The following is a 23,941-nucleotide window of genomic DNA, read 5'->3' as shown; positions in this document are numbered from 1 at the left end:
GGATCAGTCCGCTAAGGACACACGGCCACCTGCCGGATATGCCCCTAGCTGCGCCACAGTGGACATGGACCGGTTTGCAATGCAACATAAAGTATCACGTTTCTAGTTTTTCGCATTTGGGTTGAGATGTGATCTGCAGAACTTGGCACCTAGGGAAATGCTAAAAAATATTGAATTCTCCTTAAATACCAGTCTTTCTGCTGTTTTGTAATCATGGCATGCATTTATTCTTTTGCCTATTCTCACTGCCCAGGCATCATCATATTCTCATCCCAAACGCCACAGCTCCGCCACTCTCAACCGATCTCAAACACTCAGACACAAGATTAGACCAGATCTGGACCCGTGGGTAGCATCCTCCCACCAAAACCGGCACATCAATAAGCGGCTCAATAGAGCCACGGTCCCTGAAACATGAGGAATTTACCTCAAGAATGTGGTTGCCAAGCAATAAAATAAGCATTTCTTATAATTAAGTCTAACATCGGAACTCGCTCTAAAAGATCTCATTCCATATCTATCGCCCCAACGCCATTTCTAAAACCGACCATCCCGTTTTTAAATCGTTATATGAGCACTCATAGAGACTCCTCTTTGTGAATCTCAATGCTTGGTGGTGCGCCTGTGAGGGCCTTGCATTGAGCGTATACCACGAATTGAGCGCCGACGAGACCGCATGTCATGACGATACGAGGTCCCAGTCCAGTCAGAAGTAATCGCTTGGGTCCGAATTCTTTCGCAAGTTGGAACATGCGACTTGTCGCGCCCTGGCTCTTATCACCAGCGCCCTTGTTGATGGCTGATAAGAGAGTATCGGCAGGGTGAGAGAGAATGGCGGCAGCGGCACCGGCGGTGATACCAGATGTAAGCTCTACTCCGGTTGACTCAAGCTGTGTGAGCTTCTGCTTTCGTTCGGGGCCTATTGCGCGGTAGATGACCTCGTTGACGGCCTCATGAACAGAGAATTGGCCAACAGCGAAGGGAATCTGCTTGAACAACAGAGGAACAAAGCCAGAGTAGAAGCCCTTGAAGCCCTCCTCACGCGCCATTCTTGTGAAACCCGAAAGCAAACCATCGGCATATCCTCTCTGCGAAACGAGTCGAATTCGCGTGGCCTCGAGCGGACACAGAAGAATATCAGCAAAGAACTCGGCTGATGCACTGGCAGTGAGATAAACGCCCGTTCGATGATCGACAGCCTTCTCAGGACCTCCAAGCATAGTGATGTACTTCTTCTTGAAGAACTCGTAACCAGCGAACTTGGCACCGCCTTGTACGAGGTAGCCTACTGCAGTTGGGCCGAAGCCAGTCAGTAGCGCTGAAGCACCCTCCTTGGCGACGATGCTGCGACCAGCCGAGAGCATGTTGTATCCCTTCAAGGCATCGTCGACCTGAATTCGTGTCTTTACGACATCAATTGGCGTGACAGCCTGTATCTTGTCAGCTTGCGATTGTGAGCATGCGAAGGATGCGACTTACACCATGAGTAGACGTCGCAGCAAGGGCGCCTGCGCCAAAGAACTTGACGTAATCGCTGATGGTGAAGTTGGGAACTTCCGACTGTTTCGTAGCCATGATGAATGTCGCTCAATTGCTAAATCTGCTGCTCCGGAGCTGTGTTGCGTAGAATGCGCGTTGGATGTGTTTTATGTTTTTCGCTGGAATGATGACGTCGTTGCTCATGTTCCGTAGCTACCGAGGAGCCAAGCTTGATCTTGCAGCCGGTTTTGCCGTCATCGGTCCGCTTTGACGCTTTTGGCGTCTTCTAGCTTGCTTTACGAGAATTGCGTCGATAAGGGCAATCATGCAGCTGAGTTTATTATCTGTCCTTTATTAAGTAGGATTTTCTTATTTGCAGTCGGTCATCCCGGGCTTCTACAGCCGGTATCTTTTAGCATGCGTCTTTGCTTGGCTCCCGTGAGACCCTCCATCGGGGGCCCGGACTTGAGGTGGGGCCATCGGCACCGACATGGCATCGGCTTCAGGATATAAACGCGACGGCGAGTGACATCACATCAGAATCCCGCGGGGTTACCATGGAATTGCGATATCGCTCTTCAGCTGCATTTCCCGTTTTGTCGACATTTGTTGATTGGCCATCCCTCCCTGTGTGCTATTCCCGACTGCTCCGGGCGGCCAATGGATCTGGTCAATGAAGAATGCCTGAAACCGGGTGAGATCGCGAACATTTATTTATAGCTGACGCAGGGATAAAACGCAATGGTATCGATTGGACCATATCCGACGTTTAGAGATAACGGGAGCTAAATCGAGAGATGTGTTGCCGTTCTGTCAACCAGCTTTAGCCAAGACTGTAAGTTACCTTGGTCGAGACTGAAGCTTTACATTTTATTTGATCCAATGATCAGTCCTGGTGTTGCACAAACCTGACAAAGGGCGCTGGCTTGCGTACTCCTGGACTGATCATTGGATGGATGCAATGGTGCAACAAACAGACAAGGTAAAAGAGAAGACTCCCTTGTCCCCAGTGCGAGGAAATGTCCTTCATTATTCGAACTCTTTAATATGCCTGCCCGTCTTCGAGAGCACAGAACGGCCTTCTCTCAAGCGTTCTGGTCCAGGCGGCCCTGTTATACGACTTTCTCAAAGGCATAGTTTCAAGGCAAGATGGCCGAGCGGTCTAAGGCGCTGTGTTCAGGTTCGATTCGAACTAGTAACGATTCGCAGTCTCGAAAGGGGCCTGGGTTCGAATCCCAGTCTTGTCATTTTTGCGATTCCTCACTACCAGACCTTTCTTTTTATTTTGATAGAATTGCTGAATTCTGTCTCCTATAGGTGAAAACTTTGCCGCGGACAGCTAAATCAAGTGGCATCCTGTTGCCTCATGGCGCAGGCAGTTGTTGTTCTGTACCCAATTGCTCTAATAAGTCGAGAAAAGCTTTTGATTTGAACATATCCTCTTGCCATGGCCTTCAGTAGTTTTCTGACTTTGACAGATTCCAAGAGGCCAGTATAGTGGTCCATATGTATTGCCTTTAGATTGTATGGTTTGCTAAAGTGTTCCTTCAGACAAGAGAAGGAATGTTGCCGCCTTGCAATCTAGTTCTTCCACTATGCCTCTTTTTTGTTCACAGTAATTCTGTGCTCAACATCTCCTCGATTTCGAAAAACAAAAAGAGCTTCCTGCTCACTCTTGGCTGACCGCTTCAGTCTTGTGCGTCGAAGCAGGTTGCAGTGCATGAGAAGATGACTCTGTCCGGAAGGCTCAACATCCGAAAGCATCCTCGGCTAACCACGCAATGCCTTGGTATATAGGATATGAAGTAGCATCTAATATCCTTCAAGGTTCTCCTCTCCGGCTATTGAAAGGCGGTTATGTTCGGGCCAAGTCTGTTCGTGATGAAAAGTAGTATCTGATATTGAATGAGATGTAGAAAACATACGATGTTCAAGCTTCGGAAAACAACTTCCAGATCTAAACGCAGAAAACACGGAGATGAATAAAACAAGCGTTTCGTCATAGACATGTGAAGTCGTCAATGCATCTCAAAACGGCATTCACGACTTATAAAGAACCAGACTGGTCAGATTCAGCAAGTCGGATAGTCCCACGGCAAGCAAACCGACCAATGATACAGCGCCCCCTCAAACAATACCACAAAAGTCATGCGATAATAGATGTTCGACGCGGGGAAGTTGTAAGATTTAGTGTAGCATCACATATAGCCTCGTAAGTTTAGGGTACCTTCTGGAAATGCACCACCGGTCTGGGGAAACTCGAGGCGAGAATATCCCGGATCCCGGAGATGTAAAAGTGAACTCGAGCTGTTGGGCTTCCATCAGCTGGTTCTAGAGTTTGGGGGTGAGGCAACTGACGTAGACAGGTGTTGTCACAAGACTGAGCCTATCGGTGGGCGCCGTGGCTGGGAATCACACGGTTATTGAAGCCTTGGCAGTTTAGCCTTTACACGATAAACACTTCATAATTCACTATGAAACTCGTAAATGAGTCGATATAGTACTCTGGAAATAATTATAGTGTTTTCACAATTGTATCATACCGGCATTGCAATTGCGCCGAAGTTACGGAGTAGTTCTCCAGAGTTTCGAGTCTGGGGTCGAGTTACAGGCCCCGATAATGCCCGACATGGGTGGCCCGGCTCTTGTCATTGTCACGGCACACCAAACGGTGATCATCGAACCACCGGCAGTCATAACGTGTGATGCTGTAAAGCCAAGGACGGAAAACCAGGAGAAGTAGCATTCTATCGATAATTATATAATGTTCATTCATTTCCTGCTCTGTACCTCATCATCAGCACTCACAATTGAGAACATCACCAAACAAGACACTTTACAATCAACACTCCAACAAAAACCACTACATTCAAGCATATAACAAACGTGAAAATGCTTCCCGCTGCCACTTCCGCCCACATCGCTCCTAAGTCAGTACCTCCACCTCAACCAATCGCCTGTTTTATACTAACAAAACATCAAGGGTCCTCCCCATCGTCTTGACTGTTGGAGGCGCTACAGTTGCAGGCCGCTCGCTGAGCCATTACAACAGGGAGACAATTCGGGCGCAACCTACACAACGAACTCAACCTCAACCTCGATCGAGATATTTCGAGCTGGTTCTTGAGTCGGTTTTCGCATAAATACTTTACTTTGCTGGACAAAGGGAATGAATGATTCATGATGGGCGGCGCATTTAATTGAGGCATATCTGTTAGCCATTTGGAGTTTTTGCTTTACGAATAAATATTCATTCAACCATCTCTACCTTGTACTTGAGTGATAATTGTTTTGAACTCTTGTTAGACCTTTGAGGATCGCATTTGATCTGTACGCCGAATGATAAAGAGTGTTCGGCGAACATAGGGCTCAGTTTGCCGATGTTCTTATTTCCTTAAGCTTATTCCTCCAGCAAATCTGCCCCAGATTTCTTCCCCGAGATAAGAACGGCCGCCGACCTCTCCGTTTCCACCATTTAGCTCATTGCTACTCTGTACAATTCCATCTTTTAGCTCAATCCTACCATTCAATTTCCCAGCATGAACCCAGTATTACTCCATCACGCCAAGCCGGTTTACGGAGAGCGTTCAAGCTAATGTCGGCTTCATGCTTCCCTACTGAGTAATTGAGCGACGATCACGTGCAGACCAAGAAGCTATAGATACATTTGTAAACCACGATACTACTCATGCGCTCTTTTCTCCATCGTGCCTTTTCTCGTGGCAAGAACCATGTTCAACTACGCTACACTTGCGGTCACGCTCTGGCTGGCTTGTCCGGCGTCAGCGAGCTATGCCTTCTACGTTGGCAAGAACCTCACTCAAGATGGGAGTGTTATCGTCGGAGGCACTGGGGAAGAAGTTTCTAGCCATTGGCTTCAGCTCTTCCCGGCGCGTGACCATCCTCCTAACTCGACGATCACTGTTGGCGTCACTAAAGATGCCGTGTACCCGGGAGAGCTTATTCAGATTCCGCAAGTGAACCATACGTTTCGGTACATGAGTATGGAGTACTCTGACTTTGAGGGGTTTCCTGCGCCGTTGACGAATGGTGGTTTGAATGAGAAGGGTGTGACGGTCCGTGATGTCTGGGCTGATAACCGGGATGAGCTACTGGAGATGACGCCGAATCCTCAACGGGGTGTGCAGTATAGCGACTTTGCTCGCATTGTTATGGAGAGAGCTAGCAGTGCTCGTGAGGGCGTTGAAATCATTGGAGACTTGATGGCGAAGTACGGTGAAGCCACTTATGGCGGCAACTCTCATCTCATCGCTGATAAAGATGAGGGCTGGGTTGTCTGGGAGATGGCGGGCGGCAAGAAGCTATGGGCTGCCCAACGTCTTGGTCCGAATGATGTCAAGGTCCTCTACCCAGGCTATATCGAGAACTTCCCCACCGACTTCAAGAACAACCCCGACTATGCTGGATCTGACAACATTGTGTCATTTGCTGTTGAGCAGGGCTGGTGGAACAAGACTTCCGGCAAGCCGTTCAACATCTTCGACGTCTATGGTCCTCAGGATCCTCGATACAAGGCTCGTGATGGAGGCTACAAATTCATGTCGCAGGCAGCTCTGGAAAACGCCACCCTTGCGATGGTTCCTGTGACTGAAGCCAAGATGATGGAGAGAGTTCGAGATCCCCGCATTGCGGATGATGAAGCTGGCTATGGACAAGTCGTCAGTCTCCATGATGGAATCGACCGGGATATGCTACGAATCTGGAACGCGCCAGCGACTTCTGTGGCAGCGCCTTTCGTCCCATGGTGGCTAGGCGTTCAGTCCGTCCCCCCAGAGTTCGGCGAGCATCGATATTTGACGACTGGCGCTTCAAGCAGCTTTCTTAACCCGGACTATCAACTGCAAGAAGCGTCGGAGTTTGCTGGCCGCATCTTCAAGCGTGTGCTGTATTACATGTGCTCAGATCCGAACAAATACCATCCCATCGTGACGGAGATGTTTGAGAACTTCGAGAGCGCATCCCGCGTCCAGGTTGAAGGCTGGGTGGAAAAGACAGCCTTGACTATGATCAAGCAAGGAGAAAGAAAAGTGGCACAGAGTTTGTTGACGTATTACTCACATACTCGTGCGGCTGAGGCCCTCGAAGTTGGACATACGTTGAACAATGCTTTGGATGGGTATATCAAGTTGACAGGGAAGTGGCGTGGACCCAAGGGCGATCAGATCAATGATAGTGGTGAGGGTAACGAGACGGTCAATTGTCTTGTTGGATTTGACCCAGACAAGCCTAGATATCTCCAAGGCAACAACTAGATGCTCGGAAATAATTAGGTAGATGGAAATAAGTCTTCCGCCTACAAATGCCTCAGCCCAGCGTATCCCGAGTGAAGCAAATCACAAATCCATTGTAGCCGGCAAAAGTGGATCTGTTCCGCCTGCACCACGCCGCATCACCGATCAATCGACCCGCTCCGGATGCATAAAAACGGTGGGTAGTCCCCCCGAGCTCCCCGATATCACCAAGGTCACCTTGTCGGAAACCAGATCTTGCTTGGTCTCGGACCTCGGAAGCGCCGCCCCGGATTATATAAACCCCGCAGAACCTAGTCTAGCCCAACTTCCCCAGATTCAGCGCGCGCCAACCAGACGGCAAACATTACTCTTCAACTTAGATGGAGTCGGAATTGACGACACGGCCCGCCAAGATGTCGAAACGAAGCTGGTCCGAGGCTGAGAATGGTGAGAATCAGTTTCCGCCGCAGATCTCGAGAAAGGTCAAGGCTTGTACGGCGTGTCGAAGACAGAAGGTATCGCGTGCAAGTGGTGTGATGGAGTGATGCTGATGATGAGTAGATTAAATGTCTGATTGATGAGAATGGACCGCCTTGTCGACGATGTGCGGAGAAGGGACTCGGTTGTGTCTTGGGGAAGAATCTGCAGACAATTCTTGATGAGAAATCGCAGTACAGTAACTCCCCTCTTTAACACTTCATCTCACTGACAGTCTTCAGATTCACACAAGACGTAGTTTCAGACCTCGAGCAAATGCATAATTTCCTCAAACAAGTCGCCGGCAGACTCGACCTGGACTTACCACCACTCCGCTCATTCTCCGGATCAGCAGAAGGACCAAAAGATGAATCACCAAGCCTGTCAAACAAAGGCCATCACGTTCCCTCACGCGACAACTCACCAAAGCTCATGCCAGAAGACGATGATGTTCCATATGCGCCTATCCACTCACTATATACACTCACGAAACTACGTGCTCTTCGGTCACCGGATGATATGAATTCGCAGCAGAATCCAGGTATGGAAGATGTGATAACGAAACGTCTCATATCATTAGCCGACGCAGAACGACTTTTCAACTTTTACCGAAAACGTCTGGATCCGTATATCTATCTCATTGGATGTCCCTATGAGACGATGCAAGAGTGCCGACAAAAGAGCCAATTCCTTCTCGTAGCAGTCCTCACAGTAGCAGCTCTCCATGACTCAACCGCAGATTACATATACCCCGTAATAAGCTCCGAATTCCGCAGACTCTTCGAGACATCAATATTCGAAAGACGCCTGAGTCGCGATTATCTCCGTGCCCTATGCATCGGGTGCTACTGGCTGAGCGATTTATCATGGATGCTATCAGGCCACGCGATACGAAGAGCAGCTGAATTCGATCTTCATAACAGCTACGACAGAGCTATCGAAAAAGCCAGTACCGAGGATGCGCAGTGTGCGAGGATTTGGTACATACTCTGTGTTTGCGACCAGCAGCTTGCGACGCAGTATGGGAGACCGTCGATAGTGCAGGAAGATCCTTCGACGCAGGGCGCTACGGATTTCTTGCATTGTGCTGTTTCGCATGAGGAGGATAGACGGTTGTTGAGTCAAGTGACTGTTGTGAGCATTTTGAGGAGTATCCGTGAGCTGTTTACTGCGAATAAGGGGAAGCCGATACCAAGGCTGCATCTGAACCATATTTCGCATTTTCGGATACAACTTGATCAGTGGTTCGCTTTCTGGACAGATCAAGTTCAAGGTAACTTACTCAAACCCTTTCTTGCACCAGAATATCAGAGCTAATGTATATCAGAACGCTGGCCTGGCATCGGTGGTTTTCCAAGAAAAGGCATAATCCTCCACTACAACTTCGCCCAGCTCTACCTTTACTCTCACGTCTTCCGAGGCCTCTCCAAAGACGAACACATCCCGCACTACTTCCTCGACTGTGCCCTCAACGGGATAACAGCCGCCACAACGATCATCGACAAATTCGTCAACGACCCCGACGTAGCCCTCGGCATCGTCGGGATGCCATCATACGTTCACTCCATGACAGCATTCGCCTCCATGTTTCTAACAAAAGTCGCGACAAAATATCACGATCTCATCGAACGTGATAAAGTGTACGAACTGATCATGGGATTGGTGCAGCAGTTTCGGTCACAGCCAGCTGGGAAGTGGCATCTGGCGAATCTCATGACCGGTGGGCTTGAGAGGATGGCGCAGACGCTCAAGTTGGAAATTCCAGGGGATATGGGCCCGCCGTTGGGGGTTGAGATGGATCAGAATGTTGATACAGGAATATCGGGAGTTTCAGGGGTTGATGCTTTTTTCCCTGACTTGCCGGGCGATTTCTTTTTTAACTACGATATGAGTTTCGAGATGTCTGCGCCTTTGTAGAGTCAGGAGTTGTATGTACATGTAACTTATCGTTTGCCAGATCCAGAAGGATTAGAAAGTAAAGCTGCCGAGCCTGGCCACCGAAAGCATTATATACTGAAGAACCCATATGAACCGAATTTGTTCTGAACAACAATGAATCAAAATGAGGCAAGAGTGTTAATAGAGGGAGGGGCAAATCAAATCAACTCTCGGGACAATCAAGTCTATGTCATCTATTCGAAATGAAATAATAACAACTTTCCGGAGTCCACCACAGCAAGACGATTACCGCCATACCAAACTTGGCTCAAGTTCTCCAGCATGAATTTCAAGAACCTCTGCCCGTTGTAATGTATCCATTCCTCCTCATTAAACAATATCCGTATTTCTTTATCCAAACCTAGTTCAGAAACATCTGACTTGATTCGATAGCAATCAATAAACGCCCGACCCGTTAAATAGACGTGTGTCTCGTCTCGAGAAAATGAGTTGTCTGAATAGCCTCCATTGCCCGGCTTAGTTTCTAGAAACTTGAGGCCGCTTGATTCATCCCAGAGAATGAGAGAAGGATTGGGAAATGATCTGGCTGCGACCAAAGTGTTGCTTGTTGAGGCTAAACCCAGCACCGGAATCTGAGTGGGAGATTGCTCAAGAGGCAAATGGATTGAGCATCTAGATATTTCATGTTGGAAGAGGCATCTGGGACCATCGCGTGAAGTTGTAGTCCAGACCAAATAGTACTGAATGAAGCGAGAGCCAGGATAGAACCGTTAGGAGAGAGAGCCATCGCCACGACTTGTTCGATAGTCTTCAGATCACTTGCTCGAAACTGTCCTTTAGGGCCCAGGCCTTCAGAGTTGTACCATAAGCCACAGCCAAGTACTCATCGTTTGCAGAAAGCGCAACAGCCATGATCTGCTGTTCCCCAGGCGTCGCGAAGGCAAATGGCGTTTAAGAGCAGGACCCAACTTACAGACCTCGAGTGTCCGGAGATTATAGACTGCTACCGTTCTTCCATTGACCCCAAGATCTCAAGCTCCGGTGTCCGAGCAAGTAAGTTTGGGAGAGAATAATCGGTCTCAAGTACCTTGAGCGGAATAGATTTGATACCCAGGACGCCGAGAGTAACAGGTGACACATCGAGTTGCCAACGACGATCTTCCTCAATACCAATGTGATCCAGATTCGGGAGGATAGACACCAGAATAGACAGAAGTTGGCCTGCGGCAGTGGCAACAAAGTCCCGCGACCTCATGTTTTTAGGTGGACGTGTCCCTCGAAAAAAACGCTCGTTTTATGGTAGACGAGCGAGCATCGTGACGTTTGTCAGAGACATCCTGGGCACTACTTCCAAAGGTGCGTGCACAAGTATCGAAAACTTTTCGGCTTTGATCAAAGTCAAGTGATTCAACCAAGCGGACTTTCAGAAAGACAGTTTTGACAGAGCGAGCCAAGTCCGGCCGAGAGGCGATGGTCTGAAGAAATGGCTCAAGCCGTCGCTCCCACGGATTAGGGGCATCGCAACTGGTGTAATAAGGATCAAACGAATGATGTAAGATCTCTTGGGCAAAGGGACGGAAATATCGCGAGACCAGGCAAAGGTTGTATAGGGTTGTATTATCCTGAACTCTCTTTGACTCCGGTGGGGCCCCAAAAGGCCACTGATACTCGTTGCAGCAGTGGGGACAAAAATATGAAAATATGGAGCGCAGAATCTCGGGAGAAAGTTTTGAGAAGTAGTCCGTTATGGACTTTTGGAGTCGAGTTCTGGCCATCCTTTGCAGGGCGGGTTGTGAATGAGAGAATGCCGGGCGATGGTGGATGGACGCTAGGACAGAAGAGGCGGGGCGGAGGTTAGATAAGGTTACTGGGCGCTTAGGCTGCTACAGGGCTGTCTGCCTATAATAGGCACAGTCCAATGGTGTGACTGGATGGACAGTTGAAACGCTCCCCACTAAAGTCTGCTCTTGCTTGTTACCTATGGCGCCTATGATCCTTACCTTAGGTAGGCACAGGCAGCAGGTGACAAAAATGAAAAGAATGGTTTCATTGGCCAACCTGTCCTCTTGACCTGCTGGGAGGCAAAGAGCTGACATAAATGTGACCTTTCACCACGCAAAGATCTTGACCAGCTCAAGACAAATAGCTCTACCGCCCATTGAAACCACCTATTTATAATACTAAGTTCTCTGTGCTGATATAAGCTCTCAGCCACAAGTCTCAACTGCAATAACACACCTAAGAATTGATCACTGCTCAGTCGTCACTAGTAGCTAATTTACGGAAAGAATCAAGTAGAGGCCTGTACGAGGACCTTTCATTCCCTCAACATCCGACTCCCCAATCGGCATTTTCAATCTGTTTCGCTGAGAGTCCAGTACAGATCAAGACACTACCGCTGCAGCTTAAGTCTTTTCTGGCTTCGGACTAAGCATGAGATCAAAGGTTAAGGAAACCGATCGATGTCCAAAGCATATAAGACAAACCTTTTGATAACTCTCTTCTTCACCAGCTGGGCCAACAAATCCTTAGGCTCCTCAAGGAAAGCAGTGAGGATAATGTTGGCACCGACCTCTTCATAGGCAAAATTGCCGGAGCCGTATATCTCAGAGAGGGCATTGTGTAAGACAACGCCATCTTTTACTAGCCCTCGTGGGGTTTTATGCTCCCAGGAATACGCCATGGGCGTTTCACTCAATCTTGTAGGTTTCAATATCTGCTATATGTTACCGTCGGAAAGTTCAGAAACTGGCAGTGTTTGACTTGGCGAATTCTAGTTACTATATATCCACCAGTTGAAACGGAAGTAAGAAAGAAAAGATCCAAGTATTTTATAGTAGCGAGAAGTTCCTGAATCACTGAGAAGATAGCATCTGCTGCAGAGCGATTCACGCTCAATACTTTAATCCTCTGGACCAAAAGTGAGTCACATTGTGATGTTGCAGTTGACAAGCCGGGTCAGATCACAGTGATGTCTTTGTATCGTTCTTAATAATCGCAATAAGTATAATGAGTTGTAATCGCCATATAAATAATCCATCTGGGCGTCTCTCACGGCTATACTAATCTGCTACCTTTTGGCTCTTGCCAGTGAAGGTAAACTCATAAGTCATTGATTCACTGTGAAGCATGCATACAATTTTCACTTATGTATGCCAGTTATACAAAATAGTGCAAAGTAACAATACACAGCGCAAGGGACATTAGTGCTTTGTCATCGGGCTCCAGTCGTATTGATGACCACAGTGGACTTCTGTCGAATCAGAGACTCGAAACACATTTATAACAATCTAAGCTTGGACCAGTCCCCAGTGAGACATCAGACCCAAGTGCTCGAGAAATTACCGAGCTTAGAAAGTCACTTGTTGAAAGGTCCCCGCTGACAGTCAGTGGCCAGAGAGTAGCTGCATCTTTCCGCATGAGGAGTGAGCTGAAAATATAATTGTAATCTTATTTGCTACCTGAGCCAAATAAACAATCTCACCGCTTGATGCATATGCACCAATGAAAGGCTTTTAGTCGTATCAGCACAGGATGCATAATATATACCCACGGAGCCGGAAGCCGTGACCTCTCATCAGCAGACAACTATAAAACCAGCTGAACGTCTCCTGCTTTCCTATCCATAGCACCGAGCATCTTCATCTTACTCTTCAAACAACTTTGCACAAAGACATCCAAAATGCAGCTCATCAATCTCTCCGCCCTCGCCCTTTTTACTACTTCCGCTCTGGCAGCAGACTGCTTCGGTAACAGGCAAGATGGTATGTGTTAAAATTGCATTCTTTATCTTTACGCTTTGGGGCTGAAGCTTCTTTTAACCTCTCAACCTTATCACAGGTATCGAGCGGTTTGAGCAAGCATACTGGGATGCTCGCCAGAAGATGTGCAGCAACTCAGACTGCACCTACCAGCAGGGCTGCACCACCAAGGGCTCAAAGACCATCAAGGGACTAGCCTCTATCACCGTCAATGTCGAACTGAGCCGCAAGAACACTGGTGGCAAGAAGGGTTTCAAGGATTGCTGGGTATGTATTCCCTGAAATTATTAATGGCTGAGCTTTGCTAACTAATCTTGTTTAGGATGCTACTGAGTATGTAATTAAGATTCTTTACGGAGTTTATCTAACTGTCATAGGAATATCATCAACCAGTGCGTCAAGGGGACTCACCAGCTGAGTGGAACTTGGGAGTACAACGGTCAGCTGTATCAAGTCAACGGATACTACTCTTAAACCAAGGCAACGGGTTCGACATGATCGGGGAGACAGAAACGAGGGAGAAGGGAGACCCATGTGGTCGTTAAGCGATGACTTGAGACAGTTCCTGGGATATGTCTCGTTCATGTGTATACCGCCGACATGTTGACTGTGGCCCGGCACAACATGACAAAGTGTTGGAACATGAGCATCGTACTTCTAGCTCTGACATAAGACATCAACATAAAGATTTGGAAATTCGAGTAAAGAGTCTCTCAAACACCAAAGTGAACATAAGGGACCCAATAAGCCGGGACCAGTCCAACTATAATCTCCTCCTCATCATCGCAAGGAACAACATCCCTCGTTCCTTTCTCATCTCCTCGCACTAGCCGTTCCCTCGTCTTGTCGAAACTTTCAAGCCAACTATCCCTCAGCATTCTCGTAGCCTTATGCAAGCCGCGACACACCGAATCATCAGTCATCCCCCCTTCTCATATAGCTTCATACGTAACTCGCGCGACATCAACGTAATGCTTATCCCTTACCTTCCATAGAGTTCCAATGACATGTCTGAACCCAGCTAATTGGAATGCACCGATGAGATGTATGCTCTCATCGACGAACTTGTCATCTTGAACACGCCCGGTGCTACAAGCTGAAGGATACGCCAGAAAAGGTGACGCTTCGTGCAGATTTAACTTCAAGATATCTCCAACTGTTAGGGGATCGCTTGTGTTGCTCAGACAAAGATGACTTTTGGACGGGTCATCGCCGTTGGTGTATCCGTGTCCTGCAAAGTGGAATATCTTACAGTTTCGTAGACCAGAAAGCATATCTTGCTTGCTTTGACCAACTGAAACAGGTCGTATTGCCATACTCTCGCAGATCTCACTAACCACTTTGATCTCTGCCCGCGCCTGTGGTAGATGGGGGTGATTCTCTGTATGCTCCACATCTATCAGAAGAGCATGGCTGTGGCCGGCAGCAGCTTCGCGTTGCCGACGTCCGTGGACGAGAGCTCTCAGAGATGGGCTATAAGACGAGATCACTCTGTCCATCACCGTCTTGCCAGATCGCTCTCGATGTCGCCCCGAAGCATGAAGTGGGAACCTACTCAACGGCCCAGTAGGTACCCACCAAACATGAGGCCATTCCTGCTGATTGGGTGGTGTATCTGTGAAACCCAGTGTCTCCAGTACGCGGCCCGTGATAGTATCCCAAAGCCACTCAAGCATATCAGGGGTTCCCAGGTCGAATCCCGCTGCGCGTTACATCAACTCGCCATCGTCCAGATCTTTAAAAACCAGCGATGTGATACGCTCTCTCTCGATGACTATTCCTTCGCATCCCATCCAGCTGCTGTTGATGACCACGATAGGACCATAAGCAGCTGCCACACGTATCTGGTCCGTGGTAAGAGGACCGAGAAAATCCTCAAATCCAGGCTTTTTTCGTATCTCGTCCAGTAGATCATCAAAGTTCTCGGCAGCGTTTCGCCGTCGTAAACCTCGGTCCTGTCCAAGCTCGCCACTGAAATGCGAACTAGTGGAAGATTCAAGTTCTTCGCGTAGACGCATAAATCTCTCTGCCAACTGAGGAAACGCTTGCTGAAGCTCCTTTATATCTTTTCGTATATCGTCCAGCGATGATCCCAGAATACCCCTGCCTTGCTCAAGAATTGCCAGTGCCTCCGATGGAATCCTTCTTGAGCCTAATGGCAGCCCCTGTCACCGAAGCCGCAAGACCTCTGGAAAAACTGAGTAGATGTTGTCTATCACCCGTTTCGAGTGATCGAGCCGTGGCAATACCAGGGACAAGGTCAATGGCCGTGCGCCCTATATCATAAGCATCTTGGAGACTCAAGCACAATGGCATGACTGATGTTGCAGCGATTATGCGCCTCAAGATATTACCTGTAGGATGTTCCACCGCACATCGATAGCTGCGACTGGTGACCCATGTCGTCCCGAACTTGGCTGCAAAGAGATCCCCGAGAGTGGTCCAGAGGTATGTCCTGGATGGAGAGTCCTCAGGCATCGACTCTAACGTCTTTTGTGAGATCGCGATTGCTTCAATTATGTCATCCAAGGAGCCTCCAGCTCTGAACCGCTTCTTCAGGGGATCGGCCAAGGTACTGATGGAAGTGGGTCGCTCCACAAACGGATTTCCCATTGAAGCAATGGCTTTCCGAGCAATTTCAATGCCCTCTTCGAGATCGTCAGATGACCCAAACTTATCATGTCTCGTGTCGAGAGCGGAAGCCAGGCGGGATAGTATGCTCTCAATCTCAGGGTTAGTGCTGGAGATAGAAGTCAAAGCTTCTCTCAACAACGCGATTCCTTGGTTCAAATCCCGTACATTCTCTTGATTCCTAGAGAACCTCTTCAGAAGCATAGAACCCAGGTTATGCAGCTGGATGTACCTTGATGGAAAATCACTAGGTGTTACTTCCAGAGCAGTTCTGGCATAGGAAACAGATTCTTCCAGGTCCACCATCGAGCCCCTTATCATCGATCTTCTCGAGAGCACTATCGAAAGGTTACCCAAAACAATCTGAAGATTGGGAGAGTTCTTCGGTATATCCTTCAAGCTCATTCGTCCAAATTCAACAGCCTCTTCAAGATGAGCCAAGTCCCCGGTTCTGCTATGGAGAGAATCAAGGTAGTTAGAGTAGTTGCTGAGCTGTTCTGACCAATGAGGATGATCTTTACTAGCTTTCTCAAGATATCGCTTGACGACATTAATTGCTTCTTCGAGGTCCTTCGAATCGCCTGTCTCGTGGTACAGAATGTATATGGTGACGTTCAACTCTCTTATTCGATCCAGCCACTCAGGATCGTCTTCTGGCGTCACAGCCACAGTTTCTCGAGTTAATGTGATTGACTCCTGTAGCTCGCTCAAATTTCTCGTTTCTTCAAAGAGTTCGTAGAGCGTCCTTGCTAGTTGAATCTGTCGAGCTAGTTTATCTCGTTCTCGATCGTCTGCCGTTCGCAGATAGTGAGTCTCTACGGAGGCGACAGACAGTTTCGAGGTCCTCTAGCCTCCCTAAGTTGCCGTGCTTTGCGTCGTACAAGTCTGCTATCTCAAGCCATGTCGCAAAGGTATTCTGATCTTCTGACGACAATGCGATAGCTGTTTCTAAACTTTTGCAGCCACTTTCAAAGTCGCCATCGACTCTGAGAACAGAATACTTCTCCTTCAACAAGATTCCGAGATTAGCCATATGTGCCGCCTTTGTGGCAGATTCGTCCGGGAACTTTTCCAGCGAGCTCTTGATCAATCTGATAGCTTCATCGACATCATCTAGGTTTCTTGTGTGATAGAAATAGTCTCCTAACTGCAGTGCCAGCCAGTACGAGAACCTCTGGCGGTCTATGGAATCTGAGGGTGATGCCTCGATTGCTCTGCGTTCGAGTTTCATCGCTTCTTCAAGATCACCATAATCGTCAATCACTTCCTTGTACGTCTTATACAAGGCCCAGGCCAGCGTGTGCAATAATTTTGCATTGTCTTCGGTCGATGCCTCCAAGACTTTTCGTGCAGTCTGTATAATCTCTTCCAGTAGATCCGGGTCATACCCTTTCCAATCGGCTTTGCTGAATGGTATAACTACTCTCGGCTACGGCAGTTGAAGGGGCTGCTCTGCCTTGAGAGTTAGTAAATAACAATATCAATTGTAATTAATTTGAATTATTTTCCCCATCGTACAGGGGTAGACTTGATTTAACTGATGGGGGCTGATTTGAATTGTTTGAGCCAATTGAGTCCATCGGTATTTTGTCAAAGGCCCGCGACGCGACGAACGCATTCAAACTCAGGAGAAAAGTTGCTAGTTCTACTGAGCGTTTTCGAGGGTCACCGCGTTGTCTATTATCGAGGCAATAGCTACGAACCAATTGAAATAAACAAAGACTCCAACGATTCGCATATTCTACTCGGTTGGGGGTTATCCTCACCAAATATCAAAGGACCCAGGCCATTGCCGCTCTGGTTTGGCTGTTCAATTACCAGGCGACACCTCCAGCTGCTACCCCTCTCAGGAGAAAAGCTCTGGCAAGGCAGAATTCGGTCCTACCCTAGTGAGACTGCCTAAATGCACCCTTTGCATTAGTGGGTTCAGATTAAGCATGCAGATTGGAGGCCTGACACATTTATTGCCACAAAATGAAAGAGGCTTTGGCTCTTGTTCCATTTTCTTCCAACATATATCTAGGACACGTTTTGAGATATTGCAGTAATTGTTCTGCGCCTACTCTATCACTAAAAGTTTCTATATAGCTTGAGTATATCTTTCCTCCTGAAAATCTCTAGAGCAAGAGGTGAACATACCATATAACCGCGTGACTTTCTTTTCTAATTTGACGAGGCTTATATAACTCAATAGCCAGGCTCAGCATATAATGTCAATCCTCGGCATTGCGCTCCCTTTTCTCCGACCCTTTCTGGGTACCTATCTTGGCTTCATTATCGATACATATGCCTCCATCATGATGATTTTCCTTTTTATTGGTTTTCCTTCGGTACGCGAGCGGCTTGTATGAGTATTGCTAAGGGATGAACCCTTTTTCTTTCCCGGGGTTGGGACACTGTTCGTTCGCCATGTGATCCCGCGCGCCCGCCGATGGATGGGTAGCCTTCGCAGCTCAAATGATGTCCAGATCGCCATTGTTTTCTTCCGTATCGGTCGCACCGCCTGCAAGGCATTCTATGCATTCTTCGTTCGTGTTTCAACCCGGGAACAGTACACGTACATGCCCCTGTCGAATAGCTCTGACAGTAGTGAAATCCGCCTGATTAAGCTGCACCCCGGTTCTGGCGATGACCCTCTCCGAGCCGACATCTTACATGCTTCATTGGATCCGGATGTAGTCGGAAGGTATGAAGCAGTCTCGTACGCTTGGGAGGATGGTCATACAACAAACAAACTAGAAACACCGCGCGGTATTCTTCTCATCACGCCTTCTCTATTTCACGCATTGCATCGATTTCGATTGAAACAAGAGTCCCGTATACTCTGGGCGGATGCGGTGTGTATTAACCAGTCAGACAACGCGGAGCAGGCAAGTCAGGTGGCATTGATGAATGAGATCTATGCATCTGCTGCCTGTACACTGGTGTATTTAGGCCGTGAGGCCAATGGAAGCGAGATGGTCGGAGAGTTGTTAGTTCAATTTGCAAGGGCTAGCTTCTCCCTCTGCCGCTTATATGGAAGACATGGAATGGAAGTGTTGAGACATAATGGATCGATCTCACCTTCGATGACGGAGATATTCGAGGAATGTGGCCTTCCCGGCCTAGAGCATCCTGCCTGGAAGGCGCTAGCCAAGCTCTGGGGAAGACCATGGTTTCGGCGTGTGTGGGTAATTCAGGAATTTGTTCTCTCTCCGGATGTTCGCATGTTCTGTGGCGAATGGGAGGTCAGTTGGTCTGTATTCTATGTCGCTACGATCGACACATATATGACATCCTCCTTCTCGGTTGTTCCAGATATACCAAACGCATTCGATGACGCAGCAATGCACATGGGAACGGACGCTATGCACATGATGTGTGTGTACCGGCGATCTGCACTGTTAGAGACGTTACCCATCTCAGATGCTGATAGTATGCGAATGTTGACCATAAATTTGGACACAATGGTATTTGAGGAACAAGAGGAGTTTAACCTGGCGAGAAAGATGGATCCGAAACTGAGGCTACGGGTGGAGGTATCTCTTCTTGATCTCCTTGGGCTATGTGACAGGAGCAAAGCTACAAGAGCTCGCGATCATCTGTTCGCAGTACTTGGTCTATCCAGCGCGACTGACGACGACCTTATCCGGGCAGACTACTCTTCTACATTTGACGAGATAGTTAGGCGCTTCGGCAAAGCATTTGTACGCAGGGGGCAGTGTATGGACCTCTTATACCGAGCTCGATTGAACATTCAATCCTTGCGGTTTCCATCCTGGATCCCTGATTGGACCACCAAGTTCGCCTTCATGGGCGACGAAATTGACTATAGCAGCTTGGGGCTGCACAGTGGCGGGTTGTATGCCGCCGCTGGCAATACCCAGTGCGTATCGTGGGTTAGTGATGACCCAAAGGACGATTGCCTTACAGTTCGAGGGAGGTTTGTCGACAAGCTGAGCTGGGTCGGCGGTGACCACATCAAATACGGCCCCATACATGGCCTACTATACCGTCTTCAACAATCTTATGATATTATCGCGGAGCTTGAAGAAACTTCTGATTACTATGTGACTGGTGAGTCACTTAAAGATGTATGGTGGCGGATGCTGGTGGCGAACAAGACGAAGGGATTCGGACCTGTCTCTCCAGATTTTGGCATCGGACTACGTTCCAAATGGCATGTAATGCCCGCCTTGTGCAATTTGCTATTATCATTGCCTCCCGAGGAAGCCAAGGAACAACTTGTTGAAATTATAGGCCTTCCGTACTACAAGGCCATATACTCTTGTTACACTGTATACCAGATTGCCAAGACGGAGAATGGGATGATTGGTCTCGTGCCGCTCCTGGCAGAAGCTGGCGATCAGATATACGTCCTCAACGGTGGTGCAGTGCCATTTGTTTTGAGGAAAGGGAAGCGACTGCTGAATGGACGTCGGTTAGTGGGAGAATGTTATATCCACGGACTCATGAATGGCGAGGCGATACAGAGCGAATATGAAGAGAGAAATATCAGATTGTACTGATATGCGGTAGGGATGTATTACTATGCTGAGGGTCGGCGCTGTTACTCATGATGGATTTATTGACCCTCAACCACCAGTGAAAAGAGCTATAGCATGGGTGAAAGAGGTACCTTCCAGCGACACCAACAGGTATATAGTCGATATGATTGACTTTACGATACATGGTACCTCAGATGCTTGGTTCAGCATCAAGAAAATGTACTGGCCCGATGGTGTCAAGGTTACCAAAGATGGAATTCTGAGCGGAGGTGAGCCTATTCATCCTCATACCGACTTGATTTATCAAGACCAAGAGTCGCCCGGCATGTCGACCGCAGCAGCAATGGCCATGCTCCGCCAGAAAAGGGACGAAATTCGAAACGCATTTGCCAAAAGTTGGAAGAAGCTAGATGTGGATGTAATGATCGCACCTGCTTTCATAGGCCCGGCTTGCTTGCACGATACAGCCCTCGAGTAGTATCCACATATAATGTATCCTTAGTCCTAGACTTGGTGAACCAAAAACTAAATTTAAAATCCGTTACTGTGGCTGCACTGATGAGGTGAAGGGAATCTGAAAGGTAAAACGCATTTTGGACTTGCTGTTATATCTGTGCTGCGTCAGAAAAGACTGTTAAGCCATCTCGACTTCATGGGTGCTACTCTGGGATCTCAATGCACACTCTTGTCATTCATGCACCATGACTAATTCATTTTCAGCTCAAAAGCTTTATTAGGAAGCTGGTTAAAAACCAAGGTTTAAAACTCTCAGAGATTGTTGATCACTACTTCAATGGCTTAGCTCTATCACTGCCGAATAATACCCCGCTTCGAATATCTGCCAGATGATGATGTTGGGTTACACCTCTTATCGAGACTACTCTAGATGTAACCTTGGTTCGAAGTAACTATTATCTAAGCGGAGTAAACGGCGTCTTTTGGTTATGACGATCGTCATGGCGATCTTGAGCTACAAAAGCGAGCGATGCGCCTCTCCCAAGCACTAAGTCGACACACTGAAGTCAATTGCTGACAATGGCTCGCTTTCCAACTTGGGTTGCTCTGCTGAGCCTAATTGCGCAAGCTCATGGCCAACCATGCGATGTGAAGTACCCTCCTCAGACGAAGCCAGTAGAGACCAGGCAATTCAGCAAAAGCCGCGGCGCCGTTGCCTGTGAGAGTGAGATATGTAGTACGATCGGCATCAATACTCTGCGACAGGGCGGCAACGCGGCTGATGCGATGGTCGCCACAGTGCTTTGCGTGGGAACAGTCGGTAAGTTAATCATGTTACTATCGAAGGCGTTACACTGACACAGATATAGGCATGTATCATTCTGGCATCGGAGGAGGCGGCTTCATGCTCATTCACAAACCCGATGGCAAGAATGAAACCGTGCCCTACGAATTTGTCGACTTTCGCGAAACAGCACCTGCAGCAGCTACGGAGAATATGTTCAAGAACAACGTGAACGCCAGTATTTATGGAGGACAAGCGAGGTACCAAACACACTCCAGTGCTATGCCAATGACTGACGGCCTTCCAGTGGCGTACCCGGCGAGTTACGAGGTCTAGAACACCTGCACAAGAGCTATGGTCATCTGCCTTGGCCGAAGCTCGTCCAGCCAGCTATTGACGTCGCCCGCTATGGATTTCCAGTCAACAACGACACCCTCAAGTTCATGAAGATGACCTATACCAAGTCTGAGAACGAGAGCTTCCTGTTGAACGATCCCGCATGGGCAATTGACTTTGCTCCTGCTGGAAGATTGCTCAAATTCGGTGAGAAGTTGACACGGAAGAGATATGCCGATACGCTCGAGACCATTGCTTCCAAGGGAGCCAGTGCGTTCTACGAGGGACCCATTGCCGATGCGACTATCAGGACTTTGAAGCAGAAGAGCGGTATCATGACGACGGATGACCTAAAGAATTATTCCGTGGCGATTCGAGAGCCTTCCCAGATCAACTACCGAGGTGGAAAGATCACCAGCGGGTCAGCCCCTTCAAGCGGTGCCGTCGTCGCAGCTTCGTTGAACATTCTGGACGGTTATGACTTCCTCGGCGATCCCAGAAGAGTCAACGATAGCGCATATCTGCTTGACGAAGCATTCAAGTTCGGTTATGGAATGCGAAGTAATCTCGGCGATCCAACCTTTGTCAAAGGTCTGGGTGAGTACCAGGCTCAGATGTACTCCAACGATACGGCGCAGGAGATCCGCGCCAAACTTGACGGGCGTGCTCTTCAAGTTAAGGATTATGACCCTAGAGGTCTTGAAAGCTTGGATACTCCTGGTACTTCGCATGTCGTTGTCATGGACAATTCGGGACTTGCTATCTCCCTCACGACCACAATTAACCTAAATTTCGGTTCACAAGTCATTGTTCCCGAGACTGGAGTTATTATGAACAATGAGATGAACGACTTTAGTATCCCCGGACAGTCAAACGCTTTCGGATTCATCCCCAGCGAGGCCAACTTCATCAGACCTGGAAAACGACCTCTTTCTAGTATAAGCACCACCATTGTCGAAGGACCTGACGGGAAAGTCTCGTTGGTCACAGGCTCTGCTGGTGGCAGTCGAATCATTACTGCTACTGTCCAGGTGGTTCTGAATGCGCTAGAGAGAAACATGACTGTTCATGATGCCCTAGCTGCGCCTCGCCTGCATGATCAACTTGAACCGCGACAAGTCACCTTCGAATATGCTTATGACAACTCCACGGTTGCTTATTTGAAGGAGATTGGTAATAATGTCACGTGGGTAGCACCCGGACAAAGCACTGCTCAGGCTCTGAGGAGGTTACTGGATGGGACATTTGAAGCGGCTGGTGAGCCTAGACAGGCGAACTCTGGAGGATTCTCAACTTAACGAAAGTCTGATATCGAATGTCTAGTTCAAGGTAGTAATGTAACCAGTATCTGTCTACCCAATCATAGAAGTCATGGACCTGGCCTCTAAAGTTTCCATACTTCCAAGTTGCGATATCGAGCAACAAGAGGATTCATCTGTCTGAAGCCAATCCGTCCACCACGAATAACAGGCCCAGTCGATCGGTCCACATCTTCCCATGAGAATAATTCCAATCCGTTTATCGAAAACTTGACATCGCGCTTGTCGTGAATAACCTCAACCTTGTAATAAGCGCCCTGAGTATCCTCCACATTCGGCAGCGGGTCCGCTCCTTGCGCAACAAGATGAAATCCAGGCGACTTGCGCAAGTTGGCTAGATGAAAAGCCCTCTCCTCAGGCCATCGACGCCGAAAGTACGAAGCGTGCAGCGTTCGGATATCGCTGGAGTGATACTGCGGGTAAGATCCATTCCGGGGCTTGAGATCCTTGTCGAAAATACTTCCGCCGTCTTTGGCGGCTGCTGCACCGAAGAATATGATAGCTAGGCCGGGCTCCTCGATAGGTGAAAACTCCCAGGTGATGCGGATGCGCTCAGGAAAGACTTCAGGGACCCAGTAGACAAAGTCTCCCGGAGCAGCTAGTTCGAGAGTGTTGTTGGAGACGGTGGCCTTGACGGGACCTTCGGCAACCCAATCTGCAATTGCCTCGGTGCTGTTGAAAGTATTTCTGTAGAGAAGCTTTTCGGCCATGGCGGAAGCGGCCAGGAGGGGGTAGAGGAGGAGACTTCGCATGTTGTTTTTCCAAGGAGAAGTATTTCCACTGACTCTCGACAGTGGGTAATTGGTAACTGTCCACGATTATATAGGGTTTTATTTATTTATTTTGCCATATTAATTCGTGATGTGCTCATACTTTAATTTCCCTCTTCGGGGGCAGATGCGCCGAGATGAGCAGATGCGATCCTATCATCTTCAAGGATCTGACAGCGGATATGCTACTGCATTGAGTTTAGGTACCACCATGCAATGCAATTCGATCATTCGGCAGCAAAAGACGTGATTTAACGGTGAGTGCCGATCCTTTCTGATGAATTGACTTT

The 23,941-nt window shown here is 48.3% G+C and overlaps 14 protein-coding genes and 1 non-coding gene across 15 annotated transcripts; 8 read left to right on the top strand and 7 right to left on the bottom strand.

Moving 5' to 3' along the window:
* Positions 1 to 578: 578 nt before the first annotated feature.
* On the bottom strand, positions 579 to 1,575 carry FOIG_13912 (uncharacterized protein; the record flags this gene model as incomplete). The annotated part of the gene is made up of 2 exons (XM_031215085.1): positions 579 to 1,430; positions 1,480 to 1,575. The coding sequence occupies 2 exons, from the start codon at positions 1,573 to 1,575 to the stop codon at positions 579 to 581; spliced, it is 948 nt and encodes a 315-aa protein (XP_031055111.1).
* A 1,047-nt stretch (positions 1,576 to 2,622) lies between these two features.
* FOIG_13911 lies at positions 2,623 to 2,726 on the top strand. The gene has a single exon. It is a non-coding gene; the product is annotated as a tRNA-Leu (tRNA).
* A 1,495-nt stretch (positions 2,727 to 4,221) lies between these two features.
* FOIG_13910 (uncharacterized protein) lies at positions 4,222 to 4,743 on the top strand. Its single transcript, XM_031215084.1, has 2 exons — positions 4,222 to 4,409; positions 4,463 to 4,743. The coding sequence occupies exons 1-2, from the start codon at positions 4,372 to 4,374 to the stop codon at positions 4,620 to 4,622; spliced, it is 198 nt and encodes a 65-aa protein (XP_031055110.1). The 5' UTR covers positions 4,222 to 4,371; the 3' UTR covers positions 4,623 to 4,743.
* A 229-nt stretch (positions 4,744 to 4,972) lies between these two features.
* On the top strand, positions 4,973 to 6,918 carry FOIG_13909 (uncharacterized protein). Its single transcript, XM_031215083.1, has one exon. The coding sequence runs from the start codon at positions 5,211 to 5,213 to the stop codon at positions 6,750 to 6,752; it is 1,542 nt and encodes a 513-aa protein (XP_031055109.1). The 5' UTR covers positions 4,973 to 5,210; the 3' UTR covers positions 6,753 to 6,918.
* Positions 6,919 to 6,927: 9 nt separating this feature from the next.
* Positions 6,928 to 9,263, top strand: FOIG_13908 (uncharacterized protein). Its single transcript, XM_031215082.1, has 3 exons — positions 6,928 to 7,246; positions 7,293 to 8,481; positions 8,536 to 9,263. Exons 2-3 carry the CDS (start codon positions 7,485 to 7,487, stop codon positions 9,123 to 9,125), a joined length of 1,587 nt encoding a protein of 528 aa, XP_031055108.1. The 5' UTR covers positions 6,928 to 7,246; positions 7,293 to 7,484; the 3' UTR covers positions 9,126 to 9,263.
* An 847-nt stretch (positions 9,264 to 10,110) lies between these two features.
* Positions 10,111 to 10,731, bottom strand: FOIG_13907 (uncharacterized protein; the record flags this gene model as incomplete). The annotated part of the gene is made up of 1 exon (XM_031215081.1): positions 10,111 to 10,731. Exon 1 carries the CDS (start codon positions 10,360 to 10,362, stop codon positions 10,111 to 10,113), a length of 252 nt encoding a protein of 83 aa, XP_031055107.1. The 5' UTR covers positions 10,363 to 10,731.
* An 822-nt stretch (positions 10,732 to 11,553) lies between these two features.
* Positions 11,554 to 11,790, bottom strand: FOIG_13906 (uncharacterized protein; the record flags this gene model as incomplete). Its single annotated transcript, XM_031215080.1, has 1 exon — positions 11,554 to 11,790. One exon carries the CDS (start codon positions 11,788 to 11,790, stop codon positions 11,554 to 11,556), a length of 237 nt encoding a protein of 78 aa, XP_031055106.1.
* An 846-nt stretch (positions 11,791 to 12,636) lies between these two features.
* On the top strand, positions 12,637 to 13,571 carry FOIG_13905 (uncharacterized protein). The gene is made up of 4 exons (XM_031215079.1): positions 12,637 to 12,871; positions 12,948 to 13,135; positions 13,191 to 13,201; positions 13,246 to 13,571. The coding sequence occupies exons 1-4, from the start codon at positions 12,790 to 12,792 to the stop codon at positions 13,340 to 13,342; spliced, it is 378 nt and encodes a 125-aa protein (XP_031055105.1). The 5' UTR covers positions 12,637 to 12,789; the 3' UTR covers positions 13,343 to 13,571.
* FOIG_13904 (uncharacterized protein) lies at positions 13,545 to 14,544 on the bottom strand (the record flags this gene model as incomplete). The annotated part of the gene is made up of 1 exon (XM_031215078.1): positions 13,545 to 14,544. The coding sequence occupies one exon, from the start codon at positions 14,542 to 14,544 to the stop codon at positions 13,801 to 13,803; it is 744 nt and encodes a 247-aa protein (XP_031055104.1). The 3' UTR covers positions 13,545 to 13,800.
* A 33-nt stretch (positions 14,545 to 14,577) lies between these two features.
* Positions 14,578 to 14,886, bottom strand: FOIG_13903 (uncharacterized protein; the record flags this gene model as incomplete). Its single annotated transcript, XM_031215077.1, has 1 exon — positions 14,578 to 14,886. One exon carries the CDS (start codon positions 14,884 to 14,886, stop codon positions 14,578 to 14,580), a length of 309 nt encoding a protein of 102 aa, XP_031055103.1.
* Positions 14,887 to 14,980: 94 nt separating this feature from the next.
* On the bottom strand, positions 14,981 to 16,730 carry FOIG_13902 (uncharacterized protein; the record flags this gene model as incomplete). Its single annotated transcript, XM_031215076.1, has 2 exons — positions 14,981 to 16,258; positions 16,332 to 16,730. The coding sequence occupies 2 exons, from the start codon at positions 16,728 to 16,730 to the stop codon at positions 14,981 to 14,983; spliced, it is 1,677 nt and encodes a 558-aa protein (XP_031055102.1).
* Positions 16,731 to 17,824: 1,094 nt separating this feature from the next.
* Positions 17,825 to 20,007, top strand: FOIG_13901 (uncharacterized protein; the record flags this gene model as incomplete). The annotated part of the gene is made up of 1 exon (XM_031215075.1): positions 17,825 to 20,007. Exon 1 carries the CDS (start codon positions 17,935 to 17,937, stop codon positions 20,005 to 20,007), a length of 2,073 nt encoding a protein of 690 aa, XP_031055101.1. The 5' UTR covers positions 17,825 to 17,934.
* A 142-nt stretch (positions 20,008 to 20,149) lies between these two features.
* Positions 20,150 to 20,464, top strand: FOIG_13900 (uncharacterized protein; the record flags this gene model as incomplete). Its single annotated transcript, XM_031215074.1, has 1 exon — positions 20,150 to 20,464. One exon carries the CDS (start codon positions 20,150 to 20,152, stop codon positions 20,462 to 20,464), a length of 315 nt encoding a protein of 104 aa, XP_031055100.1.
* A 386-nt stretch (positions 20,465 to 20,850) lies between these two features.
* FOIG_13899 (gamma-glutamyltransferase) lies at positions 20,851 to 22,957 on the top strand. Its single transcript, XM_031215073.1, has 3 exons — positions 20,851 to 21,262; positions 21,312 to 21,486; positions 21,534 to 22,957. Exons 1-3 carry the CDS (start codon positions 21,022 to 21,024, stop codon positions 22,858 to 22,860), a joined length of 1,743 nt encoding a protein of 580 aa, XP_031055099.1. The 5' UTR covers positions 20,851 to 21,021; the 3' UTR covers positions 22,861 to 22,957.
* Positions 22,817 to 23,793, bottom strand: FOIG_13898 (uncharacterized protein). The gene has a single exon (XM_031215072.1). It carries the CDS (start codon positions 23,631 to 23,633, stop codon positions 22,947 to 22,949), a length of 687 nt encoding a protein of 228 aa, XP_031055098.1. The 5' UTR covers positions 23,634 to 23,793; the 3' UTR covers positions 22,817 to 22,946.
* Positions 23,794 to 23,941: the final 148 nt, after the last annotated feature.

Source organism: Fusarium odoratissimum, assembly GCF_000260195.1.
Source record: "Fusarium odoratissimum NRRL 54006 unplaced genomic scaffold supercont1.37, whole genome shotgun sequence".
Taxonomy (NCBI): domain Eukaryota; kingdom Fungi; phylum Ascomycota; class Sordariomycetes; order Hypocreales; family Nectriaceae; genus Fusarium; species Fusarium odoratissimum.
The sequence above is the reverse complement of the archived record's forward strand: the minus strand, read 5'-3'. Positions and strand labels throughout refer to the sequence as shown.